Source organism: Acipenser ruthenus, chromosome 4 (genome assembly GCF_902713425.1).
Source record: "Acipenser ruthenus chromosome 4, fAciRut3.2 maternal haplotype, whole genome shotgun sequence".
NCBI classification, from domain to species: domain Eukaryota; kingdom Metazoa; phylum Chordata; class Actinopteri; order Acipenseriformes; family Acipenseridae; genus Acipenser; species Acipenser ruthenus.
Genome location: NC_081192.1, coordinates 86904433 through 86932338, shown reverse-complemented (window position 1 = coordinate 86932338; position 27906 = coordinate 86904433). Strand labels below are relative to the sequence as shown.

Genomic DNA, 27906 nt, shown 5'->3' with positions numbered 1-27906 from the left:
TATCGGTTAAAACTGAAAATCAGAAGCCATAATTATGTAGTATATGTATTTTGTACATTTCATAAAGCTAATATAATTTATTTTTTCATCAAAAATAAATTTGATATATTACAATTGGTGCTGCAATCTCAGTTTGAACAGCAAGAGTTTCTATTTGTAATGATTTCATACAGCATACTAGCAAGTGGATTTGTGTGGTTTGGTGGCGTTTTTTTTGGATTATATTAAAAAAATAATAATAATTAAAATTATATTCAATTATATACTTTTTACTTATATAAGTCAGAAGTATATTTCTCCGTGCCACGACGACAGTTCAATGTACATTTTCACAATTCAAATCTGTGCATTAAAAACAATAATACCTGTAGCATCCCTGTAAAATAAAGAATTCAAACACAAACCCGTCATCTATTAGAGGGAATTGTATTCAATCTAGAATTCTTTAATGTTCTTAATGGATACATTCTTCAGATGCAGGACACACAGACAGACATACATGACTGATGTTACTGGCCATGGGCATATTGCGCCCTCCATAGTATTACATGGGCAATTTGCCAACAGTGGAAAATCAGGCCCATTGTCTGGTTATTGTACCATCGAGGCCAAAAACAACCTGACAAAAATGTTTACCAGCGTCCTCCAGTGATTACTTGTAGTTGTCAGCGTACGAGTGCTCCAGGAAGAAGTAGCGCGGCGCTGCCCCCAGGAACCTGCAGGAGGGGTCTGGCTTTGCGGGGTCCTCAGGGGAGGTGAAAGGGCACAGGTTAACTTTGGGCAGGGGGAAGGCCATGTAGGGGACGAAACCAGAGAGCAGGGGCCGCGAGGAGATGGGAGGCAAGGTGATATCTGGAGAGGGAGAGAGGCACATTTAAACCACAACACATTCTATAGAAACAGATTAAATACGTTTATATCAGTTTGTCATCCGATTTTTTTTTTTTTTTTTTTTTATAAATGTAGTCGTTGCCAATTATTTTTTATTATTTTCTCCCCAATTTGAAATGCCCAATTATTTTTAGGCTCAGCTCACCGCTACCACCCCTGCGCTGACTCGGGAGGGGTGAAGATGAACACACGCTGTCCTCCGAAGCGTGTGCCGTCAGCCACCCGCTTCTTTACACACTGCAAACTCACCGTGCAGCCGCCTCAGAGCAACAGCGTTGGAGGACAACGCAGCTATGGGCAGCTTACAGGCAAGCCCGCAGGCGCCCGGCCAGACTACGGGGGTCGCTGGTGCGCGGTGAGCCGAGGACAACCTGGCCGACCTAACCCTCCCTCCCCCCGGGCGATGCTCGGCCAATTGAGCGCCGCCCCCTGGGAGCTCCCGTCCACTGTCGGCTGTGGAATAGCCTGGATTCGAACTCGCAACGTCCAGGCTATAGAGCGCATCCTGCACTCTAGCGAGTGCTTTTACTGGATGCACCACTCGGGAGCCCCCTTTCATCCGATTTTTATTAGTGTAGATTTCTCTTGCGGTCTTTGTAGGACACCCTGACACCACAAAGAGAGATACACTCAATCTGAGGGAGCCGCCTAACACTTAATGCATGCAATGTGTTAAACAGCACTCACACTCTACTGGGCGTGTCCTTGCCATGCTGTTGGTCTCTCCCAGTCTTAGGATTGCATGGGATCTGAAAGGGACACAAAACAAGGGGCAAACAGGTCAGCATCTTCATGGCCCTCTTCTCTCCCCTCTCTCCTATTTCTTTTCCCTGTCTCCCTTTTCTGCTCACTTTATCCCTTCTCCCCTTTTCTCTCTCATCTTTCTCCCCTCGTGTCTTCTCCCATCTGTTTTGCCCCTCCCCATCTTTTCTTTTCCTCCTCCGCTATCCTCCCTTCTTCTCCCCTTTCACCATCCTTTTATCCTCCCTTCTCCCATGCCCCCTCTGGACTGACCTGCGGATGTCTGGCAGTAGAAGCACAGTGTTCTTTTCCAGAGGGACGGACACCGGCGGCCTGTTTGCCACAAGCCATTTCTTGTGCTGCTCTGAGCAGAAATAGTTCACTGCTTCAATTGGCTTGCAATCCGATGACTTTGACTCAATCTGTGTGTGTGTGTTTGAAAAAGATTTGAAACCTGGCATTAAAAGACACTGAAAGAAGAAAACTTAAAAAATTATGTGACGAACTTTTAACTAGAAATCTTTTAAATCTGAATTTTATTTTAGTATTTCTGTATTTACTAGGAATTAAGTGGACAAGCATTGATGGTCCGAATGACTCCTCGCCTTCACAAATTTTCCTATGTTCTATTGATACCTGGATGGTACAGGAGTGAAGCTCAGGGGAACGGGCAGGACCGGGAAATAAAAAAAAATAAACCTCTCAAGAAGAGTGTTTTTTTGCTCTTTAAAGTCGTAAAAGAGCCTATGACATGGAACTTGACTGTTACCATAAACATACAAAATAACATGAACAAGTCTCACTTGAACATATAAACACATTAATTTGACTAAATTATGTTTAATCACACTACAATTAATCAAATAATACCTGGAAATACACAGAGGGTGATCTCCATTTCCTGGTGTGGGGCCAGGAGACTGACCTCACAGAGGGAGATACCCGCAGGCTACTTGCATCTGCCAGTATGGATGACAGTGACAGCGACAGTGAAAGTGAGAGTAGCCTAATTTTATCAGTTTCAGACACCTCTTATGAATGTGAATTATGTAGTGAAGGATCTGATGTAAAGAGAGAAAACAGGGATTGTATCAATTCGAGCCGTATGCCTCCAAATCAGAAGGTTCAAACTCGGAGAGAGACTCCGACAACACCAATGCGGACGGACCAGAGGGACAGCAGATGTCCGCAGAGAATCAGCGTCTTGGCAGCATGGAATGGTTAATAAAAACCCTTACGTTTAACATAGATTGATACTTAAAATATTTCATATTACCCATAATTGTATAGTTATGTCAGTCCTTTAGTTAACAATATTGATACATGAATTATTGATACTAGCAGAATAACAGTATGTACAGTATATTAAGGATGTGCAAATCATAAGTTGTCAAAGGCTACAATTTGGCCATAGCAGCTACTATTATTTGCTTCGGCACTATGTTGAAGGGGTATGTAAAATACTACGATTTTTAATAAATAAATACATGATGGCTACTCCCTGAACGTTTATGAAATATTATTTCAATACCATGTTTTTTAATGAATTATTAGTTCGTAAAACTGTATTTCTCTGACAGTTTATTGTGGCATTGACATACTAAATTCTCTGAGCCGGGTTGCTTAGTAACCGATTTAAAAACTGAAACTGCCGCACAAAACTCTAAACATTTGTTTTTATATGACCGAATTTATATATTACATCATTATATTGCACATTGTGCTTATAAAGACCCTGTGCTTGCACTGTATTTTTTTCTGAAAAAACTAAAACTAAGAACAAATTACTAGTAGTATACCGGTAGTGTTTAATGCAAAACCCTATAAACCCTAATTTTATACATGAATACGAAAATATCTATACCTGCAAGTAATAGTTGATCTCTGCTTATGACGGGATGGGATGGGACGGGATCTTTTTTGACAGGACAGGATGGGACAGGACTGAAGTTTCATTCCCGTGTCACTCTCTACTACACATCTCCTATCTACGGTTGTGCCCCCCATGTCTTTTCAAATCAACCCTCCCCAGCTCTGAGACCCAGTCTCACTACTCTTACCTTGTACTTTGCTATCCAGTGATTGAGCCAGTCTGTGGTCTGCTTGCGGAGCTGTGTCTTAGCAGAGCCCATTCCCTGTGGCCACTCGTCCCAGGAGGATAGCTCCTGTCCCAGGTAGTCATGAGGGTCCTCAAGATCCATCTTCTGCCATAAGGACTCAACCCTCTTCCTGCATCAGGGAGGAAGCAGCACGGGCCGTCAGAGCTTAGAAAGACTTAAAGAAACATTTCAACTCTAAAATCTTTCTCAATGTTTTCAAATCTTGGAATATATTGGAGTATGGATAGGAGTTTGAATGGTCTCTTAATGGTCACAATAAGATAGGTGGGTGTATACTAATTATCCCTGAATGGGAGATTAACCTTGCAGTGATTGAGAGTGGCTAGTTAGTCATGTAGACAAGCGTGACAAAAAGCACCCGTAGAAATAGATAACATAAAATAAAGACATGAGAAATAAAGTTTGGTAGAAGAGAGGAATACAATAAAAGTGAAAAGATTAGGAGAGTGTGGGAGGAGGGGATTATAAATAGTGGGATGTCTTAAGTGGAAAGTATGTCAGGCTGTCAGACCATCAGCAGTGGTATATGTATAGGATAGCTGATTACAGGCTATTAGGATTTGATATTTATTATAGACTGCACACGTTTCGCCTTCTGTATTCCACAACACAACATGCAGAAACCCTATTCATGACATCAACCATGACACTTCCAGTTTATACCATGCTGTATTCTCAAGATCAGCACAGTTGATGTCACCTCCTTTAAAAAAATAAAATAATAAAATAAATCACTCCTGAAGCAGCTCTTGGAATTCCGTTCAACTGCAAAGCCCGTTAAAAACAATCGGCCACCTACCTCAGCCACTTAACGATATTCTCTCATCAACCTTTTCCCTCTTCTCAATGAAATTCACAATGGACTAAATAAAGGTTGATAATATAGCTGGGTTTTGCACTCGTGCACTAATAGTAAAGCAGTGCACAGTAGATTTACAGGGCAGTGTCTGAGTTCTGTCGGCACTCGTAGCACTTAAACGTCTGTTCCGTTGTTCGCTGTCCTGTAACCCTATAATACATGCAAATACCCTAAGACATGCGAAGCACAGGGGTAAAAGTATGCCAGCGATGACGTAAAGAATTTGATCAATACTGTACCTAATAGCCTGGAATCAGCTATCCTAGTTATACCAAAAGTATTGTATAAATGCAAATTACTTAAATGTAGTTTAATTTGAAGACAACTGCCTAGAATTCGAAAAAATATATACATTTAGATGTACAGTCGACTCCACTTGTTTGAATACATTATTTCTATTATCAATTAATAAGGAGATATACTAGGGGGATAGCGGGAGACTCAGCTTGATTCAAAAAGGGGTGGGGCAGAAAGTTTGAGAAGCGCTGCACTAACACCAAGGCTGGGCCCACCTGAACACCTCGTCACATAAAATGAGCTGGACCATCATCTCCAACAGAAGCTCCTTGCTGTGGGGAGCGATGCTGACCAGAGTCGTCAGAGCCGCATGGATGAACTCCCGCTCGTCTGGGTCCTGCAGGGGGAGGCAGCACACAGTTTTTTTCCATGGCAGTTTTTCCATGCTTCCATGGTTACAGTGTACATAAGACATAGTTTACTCTAGTTTTCCATATTTATTAATATACTTTACCATACTTTGATGGTCTTTACCGATGCTTACCCATTCTTTACCATGATTTCACTATGCTTTATTACACTTTGCTATGCTTTTACTATTAGAAACATTTATACGGGAGAAGACATCAACGAAAAGCAGTCAGACTTATCCCAGGGTTTATAGGAATGAGCTAGGCTGAAGGAACTGAATTTGTTTAGCCTAGAACAAAGACAAATTAGGGAGGACCTGATTGAAGTCTTTATAGTCACCCAATCAAAACACCAGGTTTCACAACATTCCATCACATCTTATTTTCCCATAAGTGTTGTCTCATGCAATGCAAACTTTCAGCTGACATCAATTCTAAAGATAATGGCATTTACTATGTATTGTGTTATTTAAAAAAAATAAAAACATGATAACGTTAATATGTAGTTGACCCTGTCTCTTATGGTAAAAGAGTGTCTTCTTGTTTAGCACTACAAAAGTTTTATTGAGAAAGACGCTTGAATATCTCCCTTGGGAAGATTACACCTTAACTCTTTCAACAGTGTATCCCTCTAAAACGGATGGCAACGCTGACACTTCCAGTCCCAGTCTTTGTTTCAATCCTGTTCTACATTGTTTAATCAAATTAATGAAACCTGCATCCAGACCTTGAAGTAGGTAATTATCTAATTTTACCTGTTAAACCTGGAGTGGAATGGCCCTCCAGGACCGTGATAGGACACCCCTGATCTAAAAAGAGGTTAAAGACAAAAATATCTCCACTCAACTGACAAGTCCAACATGCGGAGGCCATTCAGCCCATCAGCGCTCGTCAGGTTCCTAGTAGCCTTTTGATCTCAAAACTTAATGGTGTCTAAAAATAATATAAAACTGTATGTCTAATAGTCTATTGTGTTTCATGCATCGGTTACATCCCAGATGACCCCTATTGCCAGCAGGAATTTATATTGCAATAGGAGTCATCGGGGAAACACATCCATACACTGTAAAGTCATTCCTCTCGATGCTGCACGTGACGTCACGCAGACTGTAGCCTAGCAGCCTGTGCAGCTACTGTCTGTAGCTCGGGGGAGAATAATGATTCGATGCATGCACTGACTTTTATCAGGTGCACCGTGCTGCTACCTAACCAGAAAGAAAGGCTAATGCGGGACTGCAACCAAGCTTCAGGATAGTTCCAGAAAAAGTACTAAAAGTGATCCGGGATGATAAGAAAACAACACAGTAAGATCCAATACATCTCATGTGATGTGACACTGGCCCTGTAACTTTGTCAAGATTTTGATCAAGGCCCTCCCTAATTCTTCTACACGCACCGTACCCTAAGTGTGGGGGCGTTGGGCTGGTTCAGGATGGACAGAAGCAGGTTGTGGAGGTCCATGGTTATCTCCAGCCCCTCCTGCTGGAGGAGAGTCTGCACTGCACCCAGGATGCCTGTCTTTACACAGTAATCCTTGGTCTTCAACTGCTGCATGAGCTGCTTCATGAACGAGTCCAATGTCATCGTCTTGGAGAAGCTCTTTAAAAACACACAAGACCCACAGTGCAATCAGCTTTGTACAAATGGCACTAGAACTACAGAGCAACATTCAGAAATACTAAAGAACACTTAATAAGCTTAATGAGAAACATTTCTCAGTCTGTTCAACAGAAATACTAAAGAAACTTAAGTTCAGACAAACGTTTTGACTGGAAGTCTTTCTCAATGTCTTCAATGAATCTGGATTCACGTACTTGCATGACTAAATGATGTGTGTGATCCCTGATTGATACAACGTGAAGGATCTCTTAATGGTACCATTAAAGTGATTGCACTTTCATAAACTGTACTCGTCATGCAAGTCCATTGACTGTACAGGTCTCAAATGTGCAGTTTTGAAAAGATTTGATATAGCAAACATGTATTTTCAAACATGACATACTATTGTACATTAAAGAAAGTTCTCAGTCTCTATGCCTTATTCTCAGGATATCTGTTACACTTGCACTTCCTGGGTCACCTCAGCAGTGTTTTCTGGATCAAAACATGTGAGTGGCTGAAAGCATTTCAGTCTATAGGGGAAGCTGCAAGTTGGTTAATAAAGGAAAGAAGCCATCGTAGGGGTGGGGACAATTTCACCATCCAGGTGAAATGGCCAACACAGTGCAACACTAGCTAAAAGCATGGCTTGTACAGAGATTTCTTTAACCCAATGTAGTACCAGATAGCAAGTTTAAAATAAAAAATACATGTTTACCTACATACCAAATATAATTGCCCACCAGGTAAGATTTATGAAATCATTTTGTTATTTATATCACTTTAAAGGGTAATTAAAGAGTAAAAAGAGCATTGTTTTTTGTCAACATATTCCCGATTGTTTTGATTTTTTTTTTATTCACACATCATCGATAAATAAACTAGGGAATTACTTTTTTTCAACTTTTATTTAGGAACATTCGCCAAGAGAAAGATTTTTTCTTCTAAACTTTGCAGTGTATACAGTTTGTATCCAGTTCATGCTCCCTCCTGCAACAATGCTGGTGCTCTCTTCTTCCTGGCGAACGCTCCTGTGTAAATGTGGAGAAATGGATTGCCCAGCTGATTTATGAGAGTCAGCAATATATTTAAAAATGTGATGTTGTGATACAGACAACATGGGACACAGCAAAGGTAACAATGTGTTTCTAGTAAACTTTGTAAGATGTTCTGTAACACTTTAAAAGTATACTGAAATAACTGAATTTCATGGTGTCCAGCTGTGATTGACCTCTGCGCTAGCCGTTCAGCAGCATATAAGGGAAATGGGAAATCTGTGTAGTGTAGGAACTGCAGGGCGGAATCTAGTTACTGGAAACTCATTTCTGCCCTCACCTTTTCTGAGAACGTCAATTGAAACCAACTCTGATTCACAAACTGAAGGATGAACATTGGGAGAGCGTGGGAGCTTGTCTTTCTCACAGGCGCCGCATTCCGTGGGGGAGGAGTTGGGCTCAGGTGTGGGCGGGGCTTGATAACAGGTTTGGGGCGGGGCATGGACAGCTTTGTTTTAGGCTGGAAGTTCTGCAAAAACACATTTAATATTGGACTGTGTCCACAGTGCTTTAACTCTTGAGTAGTTTAATTATGCAAACAGCAATCAAGTTTGAAACTGTTCTGGACTATTGATGAGTTCATTGACAACAGTAAAAAACAGTTTCAGGAAAATGAAATTTGATTTTATTAATAAAAACAAACTTAAGACTTAAAGCCTTGTGAGTAGAGCCCATCACGTGCTACGCGTACTGAAAAGAAACTGAGTGAGAAATTCCCAAAGCACAAATGTACTCCTACGTTACACTTTACAGTAAAGGGCTTTGTGAATTTCCCCTAGCTGTGTCCTTCAGTATTTCAGTGTTACTACTGGAGAATAGTTTTGTTAGGAATCAAAAGAAGGAAATCATTAATTAATTAATGAACGTAGGAAGGAATGCAGGAAGGAAGAAAATAATTAATAAAAGGAGGGAAGGAACATAAAGAAAAAAGGGACAAGGCTTGATGGGCCAAATGGCCTCTTCTCGTTCCCAAACTTTTCCTGTGAAGGAATACATGTTAAGGACTTTTTTTTTCTTTTAAAAGAGTTTAGAATACATCGTGCTTTGAGGTGGGCATAAGCTACTAACCCTCTCTAAAACCGTTGGAAAGGGTTTCATGAACTCCAAACCTTTTTAAAATTAAAATAAGGGTTTTAAAAAACCTGTCCTTAACAAAACATTCCTTAAAACAGTCCTTAATGTTTTGTGAATGGAGGAATATAAGAAGGGAGAAATGTGAGGAAGGTTAGAAGGAAGGAAGGAATATAACAAAGGAACGAAAGAATATAAGGAGAAATAATGAAGACATTAGAAGGAAGCTGTGAGAGGGGAGGAATATCAGGAGTGACAAGGATGTAATAAGAAAGGAATGACTGGGAGGAATAAAAGTAATTAAAAAACGAATATAAGGAAATTATATGAATTAATATAAGAAAGGAGGCAATGAGGCAACCAATTAAGGACATTAAGAAAATAAGCAAGGGAGGAAGGAATAACAAATAAGGAATATAAGAAAGAACTGGAGGAAGGAAGAGAGGAATATAAGGAAGGAAAGTGACGGTCAGGGCCAGCTGGAGCTGACCTGAGGGGGCTCCTCTTCCAGTGGCTCAGGGGAGGGTCTAGTGATGTCCTCCTTGACAGGAACCTCGTCAAGCAGCTCCATCTCCTTGTCCTTGTCCTCGTCTTCACTCCCCAGCATCGAACCCATATCATGCTGGAACTGCCGAGAGACAGAGAGACAAGACAGGCTATCATCTCTCTCTCTCTCTCTCTCTCTCTCTCTCTCTCTCTCTCTCTCTCTCTCTCTCTCTCTCTCTCTCTCTCTCTCTCTCTCTCTCTCTCTCTCTCTCTCTCTCTCTCTCTCTCTCTCTCTCTCTCTCTCTCTCTCTTCTCTCTTCTCTCTCTCTCTCTCTCACCTCCATGTATTTGATCTCATCCAGCTGGTTATCTGCTCTGGCTGGCAGCTTCCAGGTCTTGGCCTGCACCTCCTCTCCCTTGTCCAGGATCTCTGGAGGCCACAGCAGCCCAGCCAGCACAGAGTTAGGGATGAAGCCTAGAGACAGGACTGGCAGAACACTGTCCCTCCACACCTGAAACCACAAGCACGAACCGACCATTTATAAAAAAAAACAACTCATGTGTAGTGATGTCAGTACAAACACCCTACAACATGCATTAGCCCATATATTCTACTATATAATATATGGATAAGTTTTTGATATATTGTATCTCAGCTAATATGAAAAAGTCTTCTAAACTTTTTTTTTTTTTTTTTTTTTTTTTAAATTCTCAGCGCCTTGAATATGAACCTTAAGAAAACCTACCTACAACAGGTGGGAGAGACTCTACAGACCGGAGACTTGCATAAAACTGGCATTGGGGAGCTCAGTGTTTATGTATCCTGTTCATTTGAACAAAAGTCATGGAATCCACATATTATAAAAAATAACAAATGTGGCTGAAATGAATTACTTTAGGTTATAATTGTACAGTTAGCGCCGCTTTATCAGAACGCCTCGGGACAAGTATCTCTGGGTTCTGGTGAATTCATCATAAACCACTCAGGCTTTGCTCTCCTGGTTTATGATGTCACAGAACCCCTCAATTGCTTGTAATTCATTGCAGCCCAGATGTTAAACTACAGATACAATATAATCCTCACTCTAGATTTACTAACAGGACTGATCCTGACTGGCTCACCTGTTCGGGTGTCTTCTCCCTGGTTTGGTACTCCTCTGTCTCTGAGCACGGACCCGAGTGCCTGGCCAGGGCGTGGTCAGGGAAGAAGCCCCCCCTCTCAGTCTTAGGGATGTACGGAGCTTCCGGGGGAGGGGGCCGGGGGCTACGCAGGGCCTCGTTGAGATCAAAGAGATCAACGTCAGGGATCTGGGGGGGGCACGGGATGACAGTCATTACTGGATCCAATAACAGAGATTCAAAACAACTTAGTAATGCTGCAAATCAGGAGGCCGCTCTCAGTCAATCAAAATGGCAGAACATTCCAGCTCATCTTATTTGCAACAAGTGTCGATTCGTGCATGGCAAACTACCAACACAACAACAATTCTAAAGACATGGATAACAGCATTATCTGCGTATTGTGTTATTTTCTTTTAATTAAAACATAATTTAAAATAAGTTAATATGTATAGGTGACATAAGAAAAGTTTTCAGCCTGTCACTACTCATCTGATTTCTGGCAGCTGGTTGATCTCAAAACTTTGTCAAGTCGTATCTTAAAGGATCCCAATGATTCAGCATCAACAACATGGCTAAGTAACCCATTCCACACACACCACTCTCTGTGTAAGAAGTGTTTCCTACACGCTGTCTCCACTTAGGTCTGCATCTGTTTCTATGTTCCTCTGTACCTGTATCTGTGGCCGGTCCAGGTGGAGCAGGTGCAGGTAGCGTCTGAAAGCCTCCTTCTTGGTGCTCTTGCTGCCTTTCGGTTTCTTCCTGCTCTGCAGTTCTCCCTGCTTTAAAAGCAGCAGCTCCCTGTCCCGGGCAGCCAGCATGGCATAGGCCTGGAGAAAACACAAGACAAACACTGTCACTGTCAACAAGCAATTACCAGAGTACAGAGAGACATCTTTATACTGCAATTACCAGAGTACAGGGAGACATCTTCATACTGCAATTACCAGAGTACAGGGAGACATCTTTATACTGCAATTACCAGAGTACAGGGAGACATCTTTATACTGCAATTACCAGAGTACAGGGAGACATCTTTATACTGCAATTACCAGAGTACAGGGAGACATCTTTATACTGCAATTACCAGAGTACAGGGAGACATCTTTATACTGCAATTACCAGAGTACAGGGACCCATCTTTATACTGCAATTACCAGAGTACAGGGACCCATATTTATACTGCAATTACCAGAGTACAGGGAGACATCTTTATACTGCAATTACCAGAATACAGGGACCCAGCTTTATACTGTACGTGTGGGTGTTCTAAAGCGTATTTTTTTCTCATATTTCAGTGGCCAGCTTGTAGCAGTGTGATGTCACAATAGCAGTTTCACCTAGCATCGAATTCAGAGCTCCCTACAGTAATGGCAAGGTTTAATCCATAAATGAAATTGTGGTATAAACAGAAAACATGATGGTTTTAATTTTTAAGGAGGAGACACTAATATTCAAAGATACCAAGATATTTAGGTGAGCAAGGGTCCTGAGTGGGAAAAAGAAATGGGCTACAACAGCCTCAGTCTAAATCGTTCTGTAGTCCTACGAATGGATAACACTTTGGGTACCACTGCACTCAAATAATCAGTTTGACAGCAAAGGCATACACACAGAGGGATGATGACCTTCCCTCATTCATTGATTATTTGTGCACTATCCTCTCTGTATTCATTCATTATTTTTACATGCGCTTAGTATTCCACATACTGCATTGCCATGATCTGGGATACACCAAGTGTGGTTGTAAGCGGATCACTGGAGCTATCTGTCTGTTCTCGTGCTTTGCTTACCTCCGCTCTTTCCTGCAGTTCCCTCTCGTACTCCTCATACTCTGCACGCTCTGTCTCTGCCAGTGGCAGAGCTTTCCTCTGCCTGCAGCACAGCAACAGGACACTAAACAATTGCCAAGATTGGCCTCTAAACATCCACAAGTTTCACATTTTCACAATACATGTCAGTAATTCAGATGTAGGGCAATTACAACCATAAAAAAACTACTATAACATATACTGCATAAAGTCAATGGAAAGTGGATGTTGCCTCAATATTCAGTCAATTACAATTAAAGTAGGTTAGACAATCTGAAATACTTCAAGCCAATACTCACGGAGGACACATATATAAAAACATATCCCAGTAACAGATTTAGAAAATGTAGATTTAGGTGTGTTTTGAGACATATGTTGAAATATTAAAAAAAAAAAAAATGAAAGGATGCTGAATTAATGTGAATATATACTGGAATCAAATGCAATACATAACATATATAATGGAAAAGGAATACAATGTATTGCAACATATTTGAAACTCAAATAGTCCATAATGTCTGGTAATGCCCAGGTCTTATTGCTTACGCACACACACGCATATATATACTGCAGTATTTTTCCTTCACAGACAGCCCGATCAACCCTGAGAGGCTGCGTGGGTTTTGTGTGCATTAATGTCCAATAGGTGTGTGTGTGTGTGTGTGTGTGTGTGTGTTTGTGTGTGCTTGGTGTGTGTGTATTTGTGTATTACTGTGCACTAAGTGTGTGTGTGTGTGTGTATTTGTGTATTACTGTGCACTCAGTGTGTGTGTGTGTGTTTGTGTATTTGTGTGTTTGTGTGCGCTAAGTGTGTGTGCGCTTTTTGTGTGTTTGTGTATTAGTGTGCGCTCAGTGTGTGTGGTTGCTAGCCTATAGTAAATCATTACGGCTTTCCACAAAATAAACATAATAAAACTGATTGAAAAAAATTGACTGATTGCAGGCTATTACATATGATATTGATCTAATTCATTCCAGAATTGCTGTGCTTCACATTGTGAAGAACTGTATTTAGGGTGCAATCTTCAGTGTTGAAAATAATAAACCCTATATGTACCTGGTTAGAAGGGATCCCTTTAACTTCCTGAGGTGGGCGGGGCTCAGGGATTGCAGCACTGCTTCCGAGATGGGAATAGGCGGGTCCGGAATGGGCTCAGAGAATTCCATACACATCATCTGCAGGAATATGCAAAAACCCATTCATATTGGGAAAGTTGGAACAATATGTGACTCTGCTTGGAAACCGGGAGAGACCATACCACAGATCTTTACTAAGTAGAGGGTCTGAGTGGGATAAAAAGGGAAATACAAGTACTAACCCCAGTCATTGAGGGTACACTGAGCCGGGGAATTAAGTGTTAGCTGGTCTAGACCCTGCTGCCTCCTGTCTGTGGATCTGTGCTCTGCTTGTTTGATTAGACCCATCTCACCCCCAGCCCCCTCCTCATGGTACCACAAAGAGGTAAACGTGGTCATAGTAAATAAAAACTCAGACAGCTGAGCTAATAAATATTTTGAAAGCTCAAAGCACACTTGGATACCAATTATTATTTTTAGGTGTGGATGTTGAATATATGCCAGGGCCTGAAAATGTAATTAACACAGAGGTAACCTGGTTATCTTTTAAAAGACATCGAAATAGGAATTAGTGGCATGGGTATGTATTTATGTATGGACCTTATTTTATAATGATCACTAAGTCCTACCGTAAAATAGCTGAAAATAGGATACAAAATAGAGAATTCTAACACCTTTATAAAAAAATCATTTTGCAGTGCATTTTTAAATACAGGGATGGAAATAAGACTGCATAGTAGATTGAACTATTCCAGGTTTCAAGTTTGTTTAGCCACAGTTAACAAGCTCAGGTGTGTCTTATTAATCTCATAGTAAAACCAGGAATGGAGCAAACTGCTGCGCAATGGGAGTCTTATTTCCATCCATGTAATATGCTTTACCATACCTCTCTGGGCTTTACAATGCTTACCTCTGCTTTACCACTGTGCTTTATTACACTTTGCTGTGCTTTTACTAGGGGAGATCATTATAAGGGTACCTTGCGGAAGGGTAGGTGGGGAGTATTAATGTAAGTTGCCCTGTGCATGCCTGCTTGGATCTGCACTTTAACTAACAGGTTAGACCCAACTATCTGCCCTGAGTGCCCCCCTCCCATTCAGGGTACCATGTAGAGGTAGTGCCTGGGCAGGAACTTAGTGTGGTGGATCCAGTGAAGGTGCCCGTCGATCCCCACCAGGAGGTCTCCACGCATGCTGCAGAATGCCAGGCTCTCTGGTGCTGCATTCAGGCAAAGCGATCTGGAGACAGCAAAGTGGAACTGGTTTAAAACCATCCAACAGGAGCCATGCTTTCAGCCGAGCCGCCTCGCTCTCAAGTATATACACCCGCACAATTAATTCAGATACGTTTCACACAAATATAGTATAGAAATATAAATACATGCTTATGGGTTCAGCTAGAAGCCACGAAAGAAAAAACACGAGAAAAAATGACATTAAACAAATTACTGTAATCAATCTTTTCTTAAATCACCTTTTAGAGTAACTTATTTCTTTATTGAAACATCACAATACCTCTTAACTTTGGAATGCAGATGCTTTGCTACTTAATGCAATAGTTTTCAATTTATTCTTTGCTTCTGACCAGCATCTGTGTCGGCACTGCATCACATAACACTGCCCGTTACAGCTACCTATTATCTTTTCAGTATTTTCTGATGGAGTTATCAAACACTGAAATAAAAGCAGTTCTAGTGATTCTTCCCCTGGTCACCCTTCTGCTTCTTTACCTGATCAGCCCATTGTCCCGGTCCCAGATTCTGATAATCCCGTCCAGGCTAGAGGAGGCAAAGATCTTCATCCGAGGGCAAGTGCACAGCCCTGCAGAGAACAACAGGGAGCACAGAACAAGGGGATGTATTACACTGTACAAAATCACCAATGTTTTACTGTCTTTGGAATTTAAAATATTTATATGGCATCACACTTTGAAATCTCACTGATAAGTTTTCCGCTGTACATTTTCCTTGGCATTTACCATGCCATGGTTTGCCATGTTTTACCACGTCTCTCAGGGCTTTACAATGCTTGCCTATACTTTACCATGCTTTATTACACTTTGCTATGCTTTTACTACGGTAAACATTTACAAGGCTACTTTTCTCTGACCTGCCATTTTAATTCTACCCGTTGGGACTAAAATAGGTCTTTGAATAATCTGTAGAGAAGTACACTGAATTAATTTCTTATAGTTTTACCTTGGGTTTCAGAATCAGGACTTATTAACTTATGTTTGTGAAATACTTCCTTTTACTCGTGTAAGTTCAATAGAAAGAGTTTGAGAATCAAGCCCAAAGTGCATTTGAAAAAGTTGAAAGAAGAACATGAAACATAAGAACATTTACAAATGAAAGGAGGCCAATGGGTCATCTAGCTAAGCCTGTCTCCACTTCATTTCCCACTGTGTCCTCTGGTCCTGGTTTTAAAGTATTGGTTGGGGTTAACTTTGTCACCTCCTTTTAAGATGTTAAAGACTTCAGTCATCTCCCCCCTAATTCTTCTTTGTTCTCAGCTGAATAGATTCAGTGAGCTTTGGGAATGTATCTCCAGTGAGTAATGGTCCTGCTACATGCTTGGGGCTGACCTGTGATTTTGTCTTGAGGGTCATCGTTGGGCGAGTGGTCAGTGCGCCTTTTGGTCAGCAGGTTGAACTGGACGATGCTGTAGGTGGCGCTAGAGAAGTCCTGGAAGGCGACAGCTAGCAGCGAGTCCATGACGCTGATCCTGAGGGGTGGTTGGCCGCAGAAAAAAGTCACCTGGAGACTGAGAGACTCCTCCGCGTAGGGGAACACCCGCCAGGCCTTCACCGACCTGTCACCTCCTGAGCACGATGCAAACGCACAATCAAAAGAACATAAGAACATTTTACGAACCAGAAAAGGCCATTCGGCCCGTCTACACTGGTCCAGTTGGATCACAGTTGGATCTTAAATGATCTAAGTGATTCTACCTCGACAACATGAATAGGTAACCCATTTCATATCCTTACCATTCTCTGTGTGAAAAAGTGTCTCCTACCGTAAGTCTATTTAAATTTATCTCCACTTAATTTCCAACTGTGTCCTCCTTTTAAGATTTTAAAGGCCTCAATCATGTCCCCTCCAATCAGGCTAGTGTGTAAAGTAAGTAGTCAGTATGCTGAAAAAGTTGATGACCTGGACATATACCAACAGTGTGTACAGAATAGTCTAGAAGAGGGGTTTACAACCTTTTTTTCAAACTGCATCCCTTCTGTCTGGAGTTTCAGCTCAAGCACCCCATTTACAATTGTTGCTCTACTGAATGGTACTGCAATAAAACACATAATCTATGTCACAACAGTTTGGGGCTGTGTGGCTGTGTGGCAGGGTGAGAGCCCTGCCGAGGCACGGGGTTGTATATGTGGGAAGTATTGGATGGCAGGGACGGAGTTAAAATCCTCCCTGCAAACACACGTGGGTATGTGGCTGGAGCCATCAATTGAATAAATGTTTAAATGATTAATTAAGAATCCAGCCACAGGTGTATAAATAAGGTGATCACGGGTGGTGAAATGGTTGGGTGTTCAGAGGTGGAATGAGAGAGCGAGACAGTAAGCTTTATACAGATATAAACAATTGCTACCCAGCATGCTACCTGTTTAAATTATAATACCTGTTTATTGTGGCCACCGTGCCGTTTTGTTTTGGGTTCAATGTTTTGTTTCTGTTTGTTCAAACCTTTTATTTTCAATAAAAGCGAGCATCAGCGCTTCATACCCATAGTAATGAGTCTGTCTGACGTCACCCGCAAGTCATTCTGTTCACAGGCTGACAAACTGCTGGTTTAGGACTGAATACCAAACAGCAATTCTTCAAACTTTTAATTACAAGTCTTTGGAGGCATCGAATCAATATAGTATATTGGAATCTCTTCGGAAACACACATATTCGCTTTCTTCTCAGCAAAGTTATTGTAAACAATAGTCTGTAAATGTTTATCACGTTATAATTTACTTCCCATCTCAGCATAACTGTGCCATTTAAAATGTTTACAACATCAACAACACTAACCTCAAGATAAAACTATAATTACTAACAATGATTAGTGCTGTACTTTTTCATGGTAAAAACGGATTATTTCACAGCATTTTTACAGACTTAAAATCGGTCTTCCAAGATAGATGCAAAAAGAATGAACAGACAGGCACCTCCATATATCCCCAGATATCGGATCCCCCTTGACAGCTTACACTAAATAATGTTAATAACAAGTTCCACAACTGGATAAAAGATTCGGCCAGGTACATGCAAAAATGTAAATGTGACATACAGACAGTCCAACGGACAGGCATACAGATTATGATGCACTCAATAACTTGTATTAAAAAAGTTTCATAATATTTAGACATGCGGTTCTCAAGGTAAGTGTTACACACAGACAGACACTTTGCATACCTGGGGAGATAGAAAGCCAATTAAAAAACCAAGCAGGGCTTTCGGACCAATCAGAACTTACCAGCAGAGATGATGTAATTGTTCTCAAGGTTGGTCACCAATCCGGTTACGGCTTGGGAACTATGAGCCTCTGTCTGGTACTGAATTTGCCCGGAGTACCAGTCCAGCACCGCTAGGAAGCCATCCTCCTGCCCCACGATGAGCATGTACCTGCACAGAACAGCCAGCACTCATTGTAAGACACGTCCCCATTAGAACGCATTGGTAAAACCAAAAAAAATACTGCACACCTACAACTTTGTCAATACTCAAAATATCTAATATTTAACCACAACACATTATTTATCTGGAGAAGAGGGACCCCCCCCAGGGTTTAAATAAATGGTTTAGACTTATAATACATTTCAAAGTGTTCGGTGGCTTCCTCTAATTGTGTTGAGTGTGTTTCTCCTGCACTCGTATTACAGACCTGACTTTCAGATTAAACACGTTTCAATGTTCAGACATTTTAGGAATAATTTGAATATTTGCCAGCGTGAGAAGCCTTCCATTAGAGTGCTGTACCTTTTTTATGATGCTTTTTAACATTGATATGAAGGAGTCTACATGTATACAACATTGATGTGCATATTACTGAAAATAACCTTACACAGAACAAATCCTACTGTATAAACGCTACCTTACACATTGAACATGCATATCTTTGACAATGGTTTAGGAAGAATTCTAAGCGTTTAACCTTTTAGGGCCGTGTTTTCAAAGCGTTTCCTACATTCTTTAATTAACTTGTGTTTTTAGAAAGGTGAAAAATTTTTTAACCTCTTTCAAATATTAGGAGTTAATTAAAGAAGGCGTACACTTTGAAAATAAGGCCCTTAAATTCTAAACTATTAACATTGCCAATGCATGTAATGAAACAGAATGCATGTGTAAAAGAATATCATAGAAGGGTCCCCTGGTAAAGGCACGGCCATGTAGGGTGAAGGGTGAGTCATACAGTCAGGGGAGTCATACAGTCAGGGGAGCGCAGGTTCGTGTCCTGGCTATGTGAAGTTGCCGGTCTTCGCTGGGGATTCTGGAGGGAGTGTCACATTGGCTCTGGCGTTCCCAAGGGTTAGGGAGGCAAAACCAGAAGGGATTGTTCTTCCTCATTGTGCTACAGCGGACACTACTGCCCAGGCAACTAGTGAGCTGGGGTGGACACCTGCAGGGCTGGCATTTGTCGGAGGAAGCTGGCTTTGTCATGGGATTGGACACCCACTAAACCTTAATTTCTCCTGAACTGGGTGGAGAATTGTTTATGGTGAGGGGGAAAATGATTGGACAATCTGAATTGGGGAGAAAATCGGGGGTTAAATAATTGGGCATTCTAAATAATAAAAAGAAAAAGAAATAAATATAGAAAAGGGAAAAGAGTTCCCGACACGCTCACCTGTTCCTCTCCTGCTTAATTTCCTTCGGCTTCCTCTTCCGTTTCTCCCCTCCATTTTCCACCACCTCAGTCCAGCAGGAGAAAGCTTTCTCTGGGTCAATGATGTAGTTGTAAACCACAAGGCAGCAGGCTTTGGCTTTCCTCTTCCCTAGCCCAGACTCTGTCGTGGCAGCATCGACAGGTGACCCGCCCACACTCTGTGGCCTCGCCCCCTGCTTCAGCAGGGTGGCGGGATTGGTCAGCGTGTTGATCCTAAGGACCTCCCCTTCTTCAGTCAGGACGAACAGGGTCTCCCAGGGCAGGCAGTAGTCCACCCACTTCGTCCTCTTCCCCTCCTCCAGTATGAAAGTGGTGATGACCTCCCCTGTCTCTGCTGCAATGAGCCTGATTGTGCCATCGTCACTGACACACAGCATCCTGGTGGGGTAGAGAGGCAGGCTGACAGTCTGGATCTCTCTGATTGGAGCGCCTCCTAGTGGGGTGTGGAGAGCATACAGGTGGGTCAGGGCCCAGAAGTCCACGCCCTTCCTGGAGTAAGAGCACAGCAGCCTGCTGGCTTTCTTCCCCAACCTTTCCACCCCGTCCTTCTCTGTGCTCTTCATCCCCAGCCCCAGCGCAGGCCCAGTGTGGATCTTCTCCAGCTGGTCTCCTGTCTCCAGGCTCCAAACTCGCAAAGTGCCATCCAGAGAGGAGGAGAAGAAATGAGGGAGGTGGGGACACGCGGCCAGGGCTGTGACGGCTCCTGATAACACCCCAGAAAAGATCCAGGGTCAGTTGTTATTAGGGATCAGAACATAAGAACATAAGACATTTCACAAACGAGAGGAGGCCATTCAGCCCTTTAGTGCTTGTCCGGGTTTTAGTGTCTGATTCAATCTTTCAACATCAACAACATAGCTAGGTAACCCATTCCATACCCTCACTACTCTCTGTGTGAAGAAACGTATCCTAGCCTCTATCCTAATTCCACTTAATTTCCAACTAGGTGTCTTTTGGTCATGGTTTCTGTGCTGTGCTTAAAGAATAAGTAGCAGGGTTCTGAAAAATATAGCGTTACACGTCTCCACATGTTGCTACAACTGTTTAAATAATCATTTTTCTTTTCATTATTAACATCCTGACAATTTTTGACACTTATACCTTTAAAGTCTGTTTCAAAGTTCTTTTCAAAATGGTCCGCTCTAGTGCTCTGATAATGTAAGGATTATTGGCCACATTGTCAAACAGGTAACACAGCAATAACGATTCATGATGTGTTATGGAAAAGAAAAGCCAGAGCACTTCTTGTCATTTTTTTTTTTTTTCTTTTTTTTTTTTTTAAATCAGTCTTCCTGTAGTGGTTCCCAACCCTGGTCCTGGCAATCCCCTGTGTCTTCTGGTTTTCATTCCAACTGAGCTCTCAATTACTAAACTAGACCCTTAAGTGAACTGATCATTTGCTTAATTAGCCGTTTTTAATTGTTTTCAGATCTTAAACAGTTGCAGAGTTCAAGTTACTTATAAAATGTTATAGCACTCTTGAAATCTGCAACTGTTTAAGAGCTGAAAACAATTAAAAGAACAAATTAAGCAAATGATCAGTTCAATTGAGTGTCTAGTTAAGTAATTGAGCGCTCAGCTGGAATGAAAACCAGCAGACACAGGGGGTCGCCAGGATGAGGGTTGGGAACCACTGATTTAGAAGACAGATCTCAAACACCAGTGCATTAGAGCAGCCATTTTTAAAAAGTTGTCAGGATGTTAACAACGAAAAGAAAAATTACAGGTACGTTATTTAAACAGTTGTAGCAACATGTGGGGGCGCATAATGCTATATTTTTCGGAACTCCGCTACTTACTCTTTAAAGTATTGCTTTGGGTTAACTTTTTCAATTGATTTTAAGATTGTTAAGGTCTTTAATCAAGTCCTGCCTAATTCTTCTTTGTTCTGGCTTAATAGATACAGGTAGAATACATGTTATACAGTATATGTTATTTGGTTTCTAGTGATTTTATTACATCCTTATTTATTAATGTATTTAGCTCAGTGTGGTTCACACGCATATGTTTTTCAACATTTCTAGCTAGTTCCCCACACAGGAATTTTGTGTCATCAATGTGAGACTAAACATACAAGAGAAAAAAAAAAGTGAATTATTATTCTCAATTTTTACACCATGAAATGAAAAATGGAACCAAAAAAAGAATTGGGAGCCAAATAATCCAAATGATACGTGGATGAGAGAACTGTTTAATTGTGCACACCCTTTTAAATCTACCTTTAATAGCTGAGAGTTTAAACATTTTCCATGCAGTACAAATTTTCCTAAATGTTAGTTGAAAAGTTTGTTCATATCAGTCTAGAGATGACAGACAAAGAGGAGAGGGGATACCTTTTATTACACTAACTAAACAATAATTAATCACAAGCTTTCAAGACCTCAAAAGTCTCTTCTTCAGGTGAAACGAGAGATTGATGTTTATATTAAAAGGTGGCATTTTGAACACTACAGTTCTAATACTGTAAAGAAAAATGCTGTGTCGAAACAAACAGAACACGTGGCCACTCAATAAACACTGACAATAACAAAGACAGAATGAATGTGTGTAAGAGAGCGTGTGTGTGTACGTGTGTGTGTTGGAGTGTGTGCGTGTGTACATGTCTGTACGTGTACATGTGTATGAGTGTGTGTGTGTGTGTGTGTGAGAGTGTGTACATGTCTGTGTGTGTACATGTGTGTGTGAGGATGGAGAATATTAAGGGACAACCTGGATCTCTGTCCACTAGCATAGAAAGGGCCCCAGTATAAACAGCCCAGTACCTACACACACAACCTATATCTTCTTGTTCCACTCACCAGTGTGCCCGGCGAAGACCATCTGAACCCCCCAGTCTTCGTCCCAGACTTTGATGGTGCCGTCGCGGGACGCAGTGGCCAGGCTCTTCGCAGTGCTGCAGTAGGCAATCCCAGTGATGTTACTGAAAACAAGAAACAAACAAACCGCTAGCTCCATGTCACATGAATGCACAATACCAAAGGGGATGTGTTGAAAATGAATGGTTACCGGTAGTTGGTTTTGTTTCTAGACAACACATTCTGCTACCCTTTAAGAATTTGAAAATGTCCACCACATCTGAATTTGTTTTTACGGTTTGCTTCTTAGTACAGTGTATCTATAATGTTTCATGGTAATATCATCTTAAGGGTCCAAAAATGTGGACATAAAATCTAATATATAAAACAACTCTTTGTGTACAATGTGGAAAAGTAGTTTAAAATAATGAGTTTCTTTTGCCCATACATTCATGCCACTGCATGAATGAATTAATTTGAAAAGAGATTGTACTCTGAATGAGGCTCCTGGGAATGGTTAATAATAAATGCATAGGCTCCTGGGGGACAAAGGCCAGCCCTGCATGTTTGCACTTGAGCTCACTAGTCCCTGGACAGTGATGACTGTCAGTTCCTTCCTAACCTGCGGGAGCTCCAGAGCCAATGCAGTGCTCCCTGTAGAATCTCCAGTGAAGACCGGCGACTCTGCACAGCAAACCTGCGCTCCCCTGGCTATACGACTCACCCTGTACACCATGACGTCATACCGACTCAGGACCCCTCTTTTTGGTTGTGTGTGACTTTTTTTATTTCTGTCTCTAAGAACTCTCTGATCGCGGCTCTTGTAACCAAAAAAGGCTTCACAGCTCTATAAAAACAGTAAAAATACCAGAGATGCAGGTCCTTCTTGTAGGCGAGCAGCATTCCCTTGGAGAGATGAAACAGGGCCACTCCGGCACTGCTCATGGCGAAGCACCTCTGTGATTTGGGGGAGGCTGCCTTGGGCAGGACCAGCTCAGTGAACACGTCCCTTGTGCCCAGTCCTTCTGTGATCTCGACCCTGCACACCAGGTGCCGGAGACACCAAACGGAGACATGCCCGGCCCCGCCCACCACCAGCTCATATACCCCCTCCTTGGAAAGGCAGGTGTGGATATCCCGGCTGGAGCAGGTGCTGGAGATGGTCCTGAACTCCCTGTCCAGGACGGCCAGCCTGTTCCCTGGGCCCCAGGCAGCGTAGCGGTCCGGCAGCACTGTGCTGGCGATGCCGCTGAAGGGCTCTGCTGAGGGGAAGGAGGCCCGGAGCCTGCCCTCACACTGGTACACCCGCAGGGTGCCATCGCTGGACAGGCTGACGAAGTCGCCTGTGGCCTGGTTGTAGGTCACATGGCGGACCGGGCTGTTGGAACTGAAGTGACAGATATGCTGGATTCCATGGGTCGTCAAGGTGGGATTGAAGCACGAGTGTTTGACCTGGAGAGAAAGAGGGGGAGACAGAGAGAGAGAGGGAGTAGGAGAGAGAGGGGAGAAGGAGAGAGAGAGTTGGGGGAGAAGTGAGGGAGTTGGAGAGAGAGGAGGGAAGAGAGAGGGAAGAGAGGGAGAGAGTAGGAGACAGAGCAGGGGTAGGAGAGAGAAGGAATAAGAGAAAGAGAGAGGTAGTGAGAGAGAGTACGAGAGAGAGAGGGAATAGGAGAGAGAGAGAAACTTAAATGTTAAATAGTTCTGCACATTTGCTACATCAAACAGAAATTCCAAAGACATTAATTATATGTATTGTGTCAATGTGTGTTTTTAAATTAAAATATAATGATGATAATTTATAAGAAAGTAAATATGTACAGCTGACCCTGTCTCTTATAAAAGTGTCTTGTTGCCTGGCACTTCGGGTGATAGAAACACAACTGTGCACGAGAAGATACCCTAAGAGGCAAGCTATATGAATTTATAAAAGAAATCCACTAAACTAGCAGATTGCAGGCTCATCATTTTTACAGGGGGAATACAGCAAATCATCAACACAGGTTTTAAAACCTAAGAAGAATCTAGTTTCAACTGCAGTGGTTAATGCACACCGATATAAGTAGAGTACATGCAATGCGGACACAGAAAGACGATGGGCTGCTTACCCAGACCATGGAGCTGCGGATTGTGTTGTAAAGGAGTTTCCACATTCTCCTGGCTTTCTGCCTGGGGGTCTCTTCACCTGTACCTGGCTTTCGTGGGGTGCTGAAAGTATCCAGTGGGGTCGAGTAGCCCTCACTGCCATCGCAGGCTTCAAAACAGGAGGTAAAGAGTTAGCACGCTAACCACCAGCATGTAATTAAATTCAATGACAAAGACATTCTGGACATTGAGAAAGATTTCTGGAGATGTCATTATCGCCCAACCCTGGCGCAGAGCCTGTTTGTGGCTGTGTAAAGTGCTAACAGTGAGACTGAAGCTGACAAACTGTGCAGCGTTTCTGTAAAAAGATAAACAGTGCCATACTCACTGGTCCTGTCACCAGTCCCTGATTGCGCCATGATAGCAGAGGAGCACAGCAGCTTCTGGAGCCCTTAGACTGGGATAGAGAAAGGAAAATAGCTCACTAGGGGGGCTGGGAATTAAAATCAAAATACAGCACCTACTCTGTCCCTTATAAAAGTTTACGCAGTGAATTTACATGGTAATTCTACAGTTTCCCCTTGCTTTTCCACTTTATTCTTTGAATTAACCACAGTTGCTAATGTTGTTTTTTTTTCAAATATGATTTCCCCTACCTCTGGAATTTACAGTGCTTAGCTATACTTTAGCATGCTTTCGCTATGCTTTACTGCACTCTGCTTTGCTTTTACTACAGTAAACTTTTATGAAGGTACACCCAGAAATAGTAGTTTCCATGCCTTTTATTTCCACTAAAAAAGCACCAGGTGATATCATTAAGTTAATAATACAGGTAAAACACAGTACTAGAATCAGAAAATACCAAAAGTATTTAAAAGCTATATTGCAGCCGAATTCAATTGAACTTGCCTTGCATTAAGGGCTTCTAGAACATTTACAGAATGTGTCCCTCCAGGTAGTTCAATTGAATTGTGCATTAAAGTGCAGAGCTGGTATTTTTTTTATTGAATCTGACCCTTATTAGAGCAAATTTAGTTTCATTTCTTATTTAGAGGTTGTGAATACGTTTTGCGACAGTATCACATTATTGTATATACTGTAGATACAGTACAAGTAAATAACTCAAACAGTAAGGTTATCTAGTATCTAGTACTAGTACTGACGAGAGCACAGCTTCAGAATCTGCATTATTTCCCGGTTATACAAGATGCTATTATTCATCAGTCATCACCCACCCTGCAACGTACTACAGGAATCGATAGTGTTTTTTGGAAGGCACTATAGCCTAGTTTTTAATATAAGGGTTCATTTAAGCACTGTCGAGTTGTTTGTTTTTCATTCTATAATAAATTAATCCCTTAAGTAATAATAATAATAATAATAATAATAATAATAATAATAATAATAATAATAAAACTACTAATAAACTGAAGACAGCAGCACCTGGGGTGCACATTTGGCGATATTACCTCATATATCGCCAGGAACATTACATGTTTAATTTTGTTGTATTATTATTATTATTATTCCTTAGCAACTATTGACGATGATAGTTTCTCAGTGGGTCTAGACTACACATGACCAACCCACACTCAACCACAAAACACAAAAATAATTGAAGAGGGGCAAACACTTTAAAACTGTCACACCGCGGGGTGAAAAAACAAGCAAACGTGTGAACAATATTTAAGTAACACCTGCACAGCATAGTCGTAAGAAGCACACTGTTAAAATTGACGCCGAAAGTTTCTAAAACTTGACTTAATCTGTCTGCAATGTGTTGCGTTTAAAAATATATTTTCGCTGTCACTGATATAGTCAGTTTTTATGAACGAAGCACAAGCTTATACAACACACACACAAAATGTATTTAACATATCTTACTGAACGGACACGGTAATTTACGAGGAACTGTACATGATGTAATTGTACATTTTTAAACTTACCCAAAATGCACTCCTAGATTCTGTCAAAACGAAAAAGGACCAAACAACCCATAGCTACGAAAACAGACACAACCCCTCCCTTTGCAATCTACACTGCTGCTAAAAAATACTGCCGGTATAAATGTGTTTTTTTTTTTGTTTTGTTTTGTTTTGTTTTGAATAAGCGAAGTTAGCTGAAGTCCATTTTGGCCCTAGTACACCTGCCTTTGGCTATTTGCAATCTCGGAGCACTCACTGCTGTTACTAGGAGACCAGACGCTTACAACGCTGAGACACACACAGGCAGTAATATTAGCCCCGTGACCACGTTAAACAGCATGCAAGCTGTTATTTTAAGTCTTTAGTTTTAATCTGTTTGAAAGGACTGATTCAAAACTTGTAATGACTTCTCATAAAGTGAGGGAGGCGTGTAAATTATGCCTATGGGTACACCTTTATGTAGCCTACAATTAGAATACACATTCTTTTATGTTTGAGTTTTTTTTTTCCAAAAATGTCTACAGTTTGTAATGACCCTTATGGTCTTATTAATACTAGAGTATAATTAAGGGTACCATTAAGAAGAGTATTTTCTGTTCTGTATAGTACATTAACTAATTGCTAATAACCCTAAGGGTAGTGCAGATGTATTTCTTTTTTCGATTTTTATAAGAGGTTAAATCTTTCCCAGGACTATAATCTCATAATTCACCGTGGTAATGACACATTTCTAAGGAAATAAGCAACGTGAATTCTAAATGATTTTATATCAAAAAGATAAAAGAGAGTTAAGACAAATATTTGCGGATTATATATGAGATGTTTCAGTTAGTTTGATCGCTACAGGTTCTATATTAAGCCACACTAAGATTGTTATTTCTTGGTACTCAATTGCATAAACAGGGAACACTTTCTTTTGTATTCAATACGTAACACGTTTTTAAGGGGAATTTTATGAATACCTAACAAATGAAAATGTCATAAAGGGACTGTGACAGGGTGTAAGCACTGTGGCATTGCTGCTCTTCCAGTTTGGCAGGGATAGGGTTAATACTGTCCCTGACACATACAGGTGCACACTGTGGCTGGGACTTAATTGATTAATTAACAACCAATTAAGCCCAGCAACAGGTGTATATAGGAGCAGTTTCTCCAGTTGTGGGAGACGATCCCAGGGCAAGGAGCCAAGCTGACAATGTGCTTGGTACTTCATGGCCTGAACACAGGTAGCAACCGCCAGCCAGCCTCTAAAGCTGTGCCTGCTTACAAGCATAACAACTGTTTATAACCTTGCTCTGCCTGGGATATTGCATACATAGTTACCATATTTAAAGACACAGTAGCATTTAGTTTGTGAACATTTTTTGTTTTTGTTTTCTGTAACTAAATATGCACAAAATAACTGCAATTCTTTCACCTCTGCCTGCTATTTGTAAAGCCCTTAAAAGCTGCACCACACAGGGACAACTGAGAAAACCAGAGTATCTGCACACCCCTGTTATAATTACATACAATTAAATGTGAGCAAGTCAGTAGAGCTTAGTTATGCTGTAATGTTGTCTCCATGAAAAAAAAACATGTCCCATTTATTTTTTAACAAACATTTAAAACTTTTTTTTATATACAGGGTATATGCTCACCAACTCCATAGACACCCCCGGATCTGTACAAAATAACACCATGAATTAGAAATAGCAAGCCCACCCAAGTAAAAAAAACCTTATCACCCCTGCATATATTTTT

The 27906-nt window shown here is 41.4% G+C and overlaps 1 protein-coding gene across 1 annotated transcript; it reads right to left on the bottom strand.

Annotated features, from left to right (window-relative positions):
* Positions 1 to 302: 302 nt before the first annotated feature.
* Positions 303 to 27872, bottom strand: LOC117399509 (WD repeat-containing protein 97-like). The gene is made up of 23 exons (XM_033998741.3): positions 26185 to 27872; positions 24627 to 24695; positions 24262 to 24407; positions 23025 to 23608; positions 22160 to 22281; positions 19323 to 20064; positions 17952 to 18100; positions 16060 to 16296; positions 15206 to 15296; positions 14582 to 14714; positions 13457 to 13575; positions 12382 to 12463; positions 11263 to 11418; positions 10592 to 10777; positions 9808 to 9981; positions 9474 to 9611; positions 8193 to 8381; positions 6660 to 6857; positions 5124 to 5245; positions 3693 to 3861; positions 1906 to 2054; positions 1579 to 1640; positions 303 to 852 (listed from the first exon to the last, which is right to left on the bottom strand). Exons 2-23 carry the CDS (start codon positions 24655 to 24657, stop codon positions 653 to 655), a joined length of 4179 nt encoding a protein of 1392 aa, XP_033854632.3. The 5' UTR covers positions 24658 to 24695; positions 26185 to 27872; the 3' UTR covers positions 303 to 652.
* Positions 27873 to 27906: the final 34 nt, after the last annotated feature.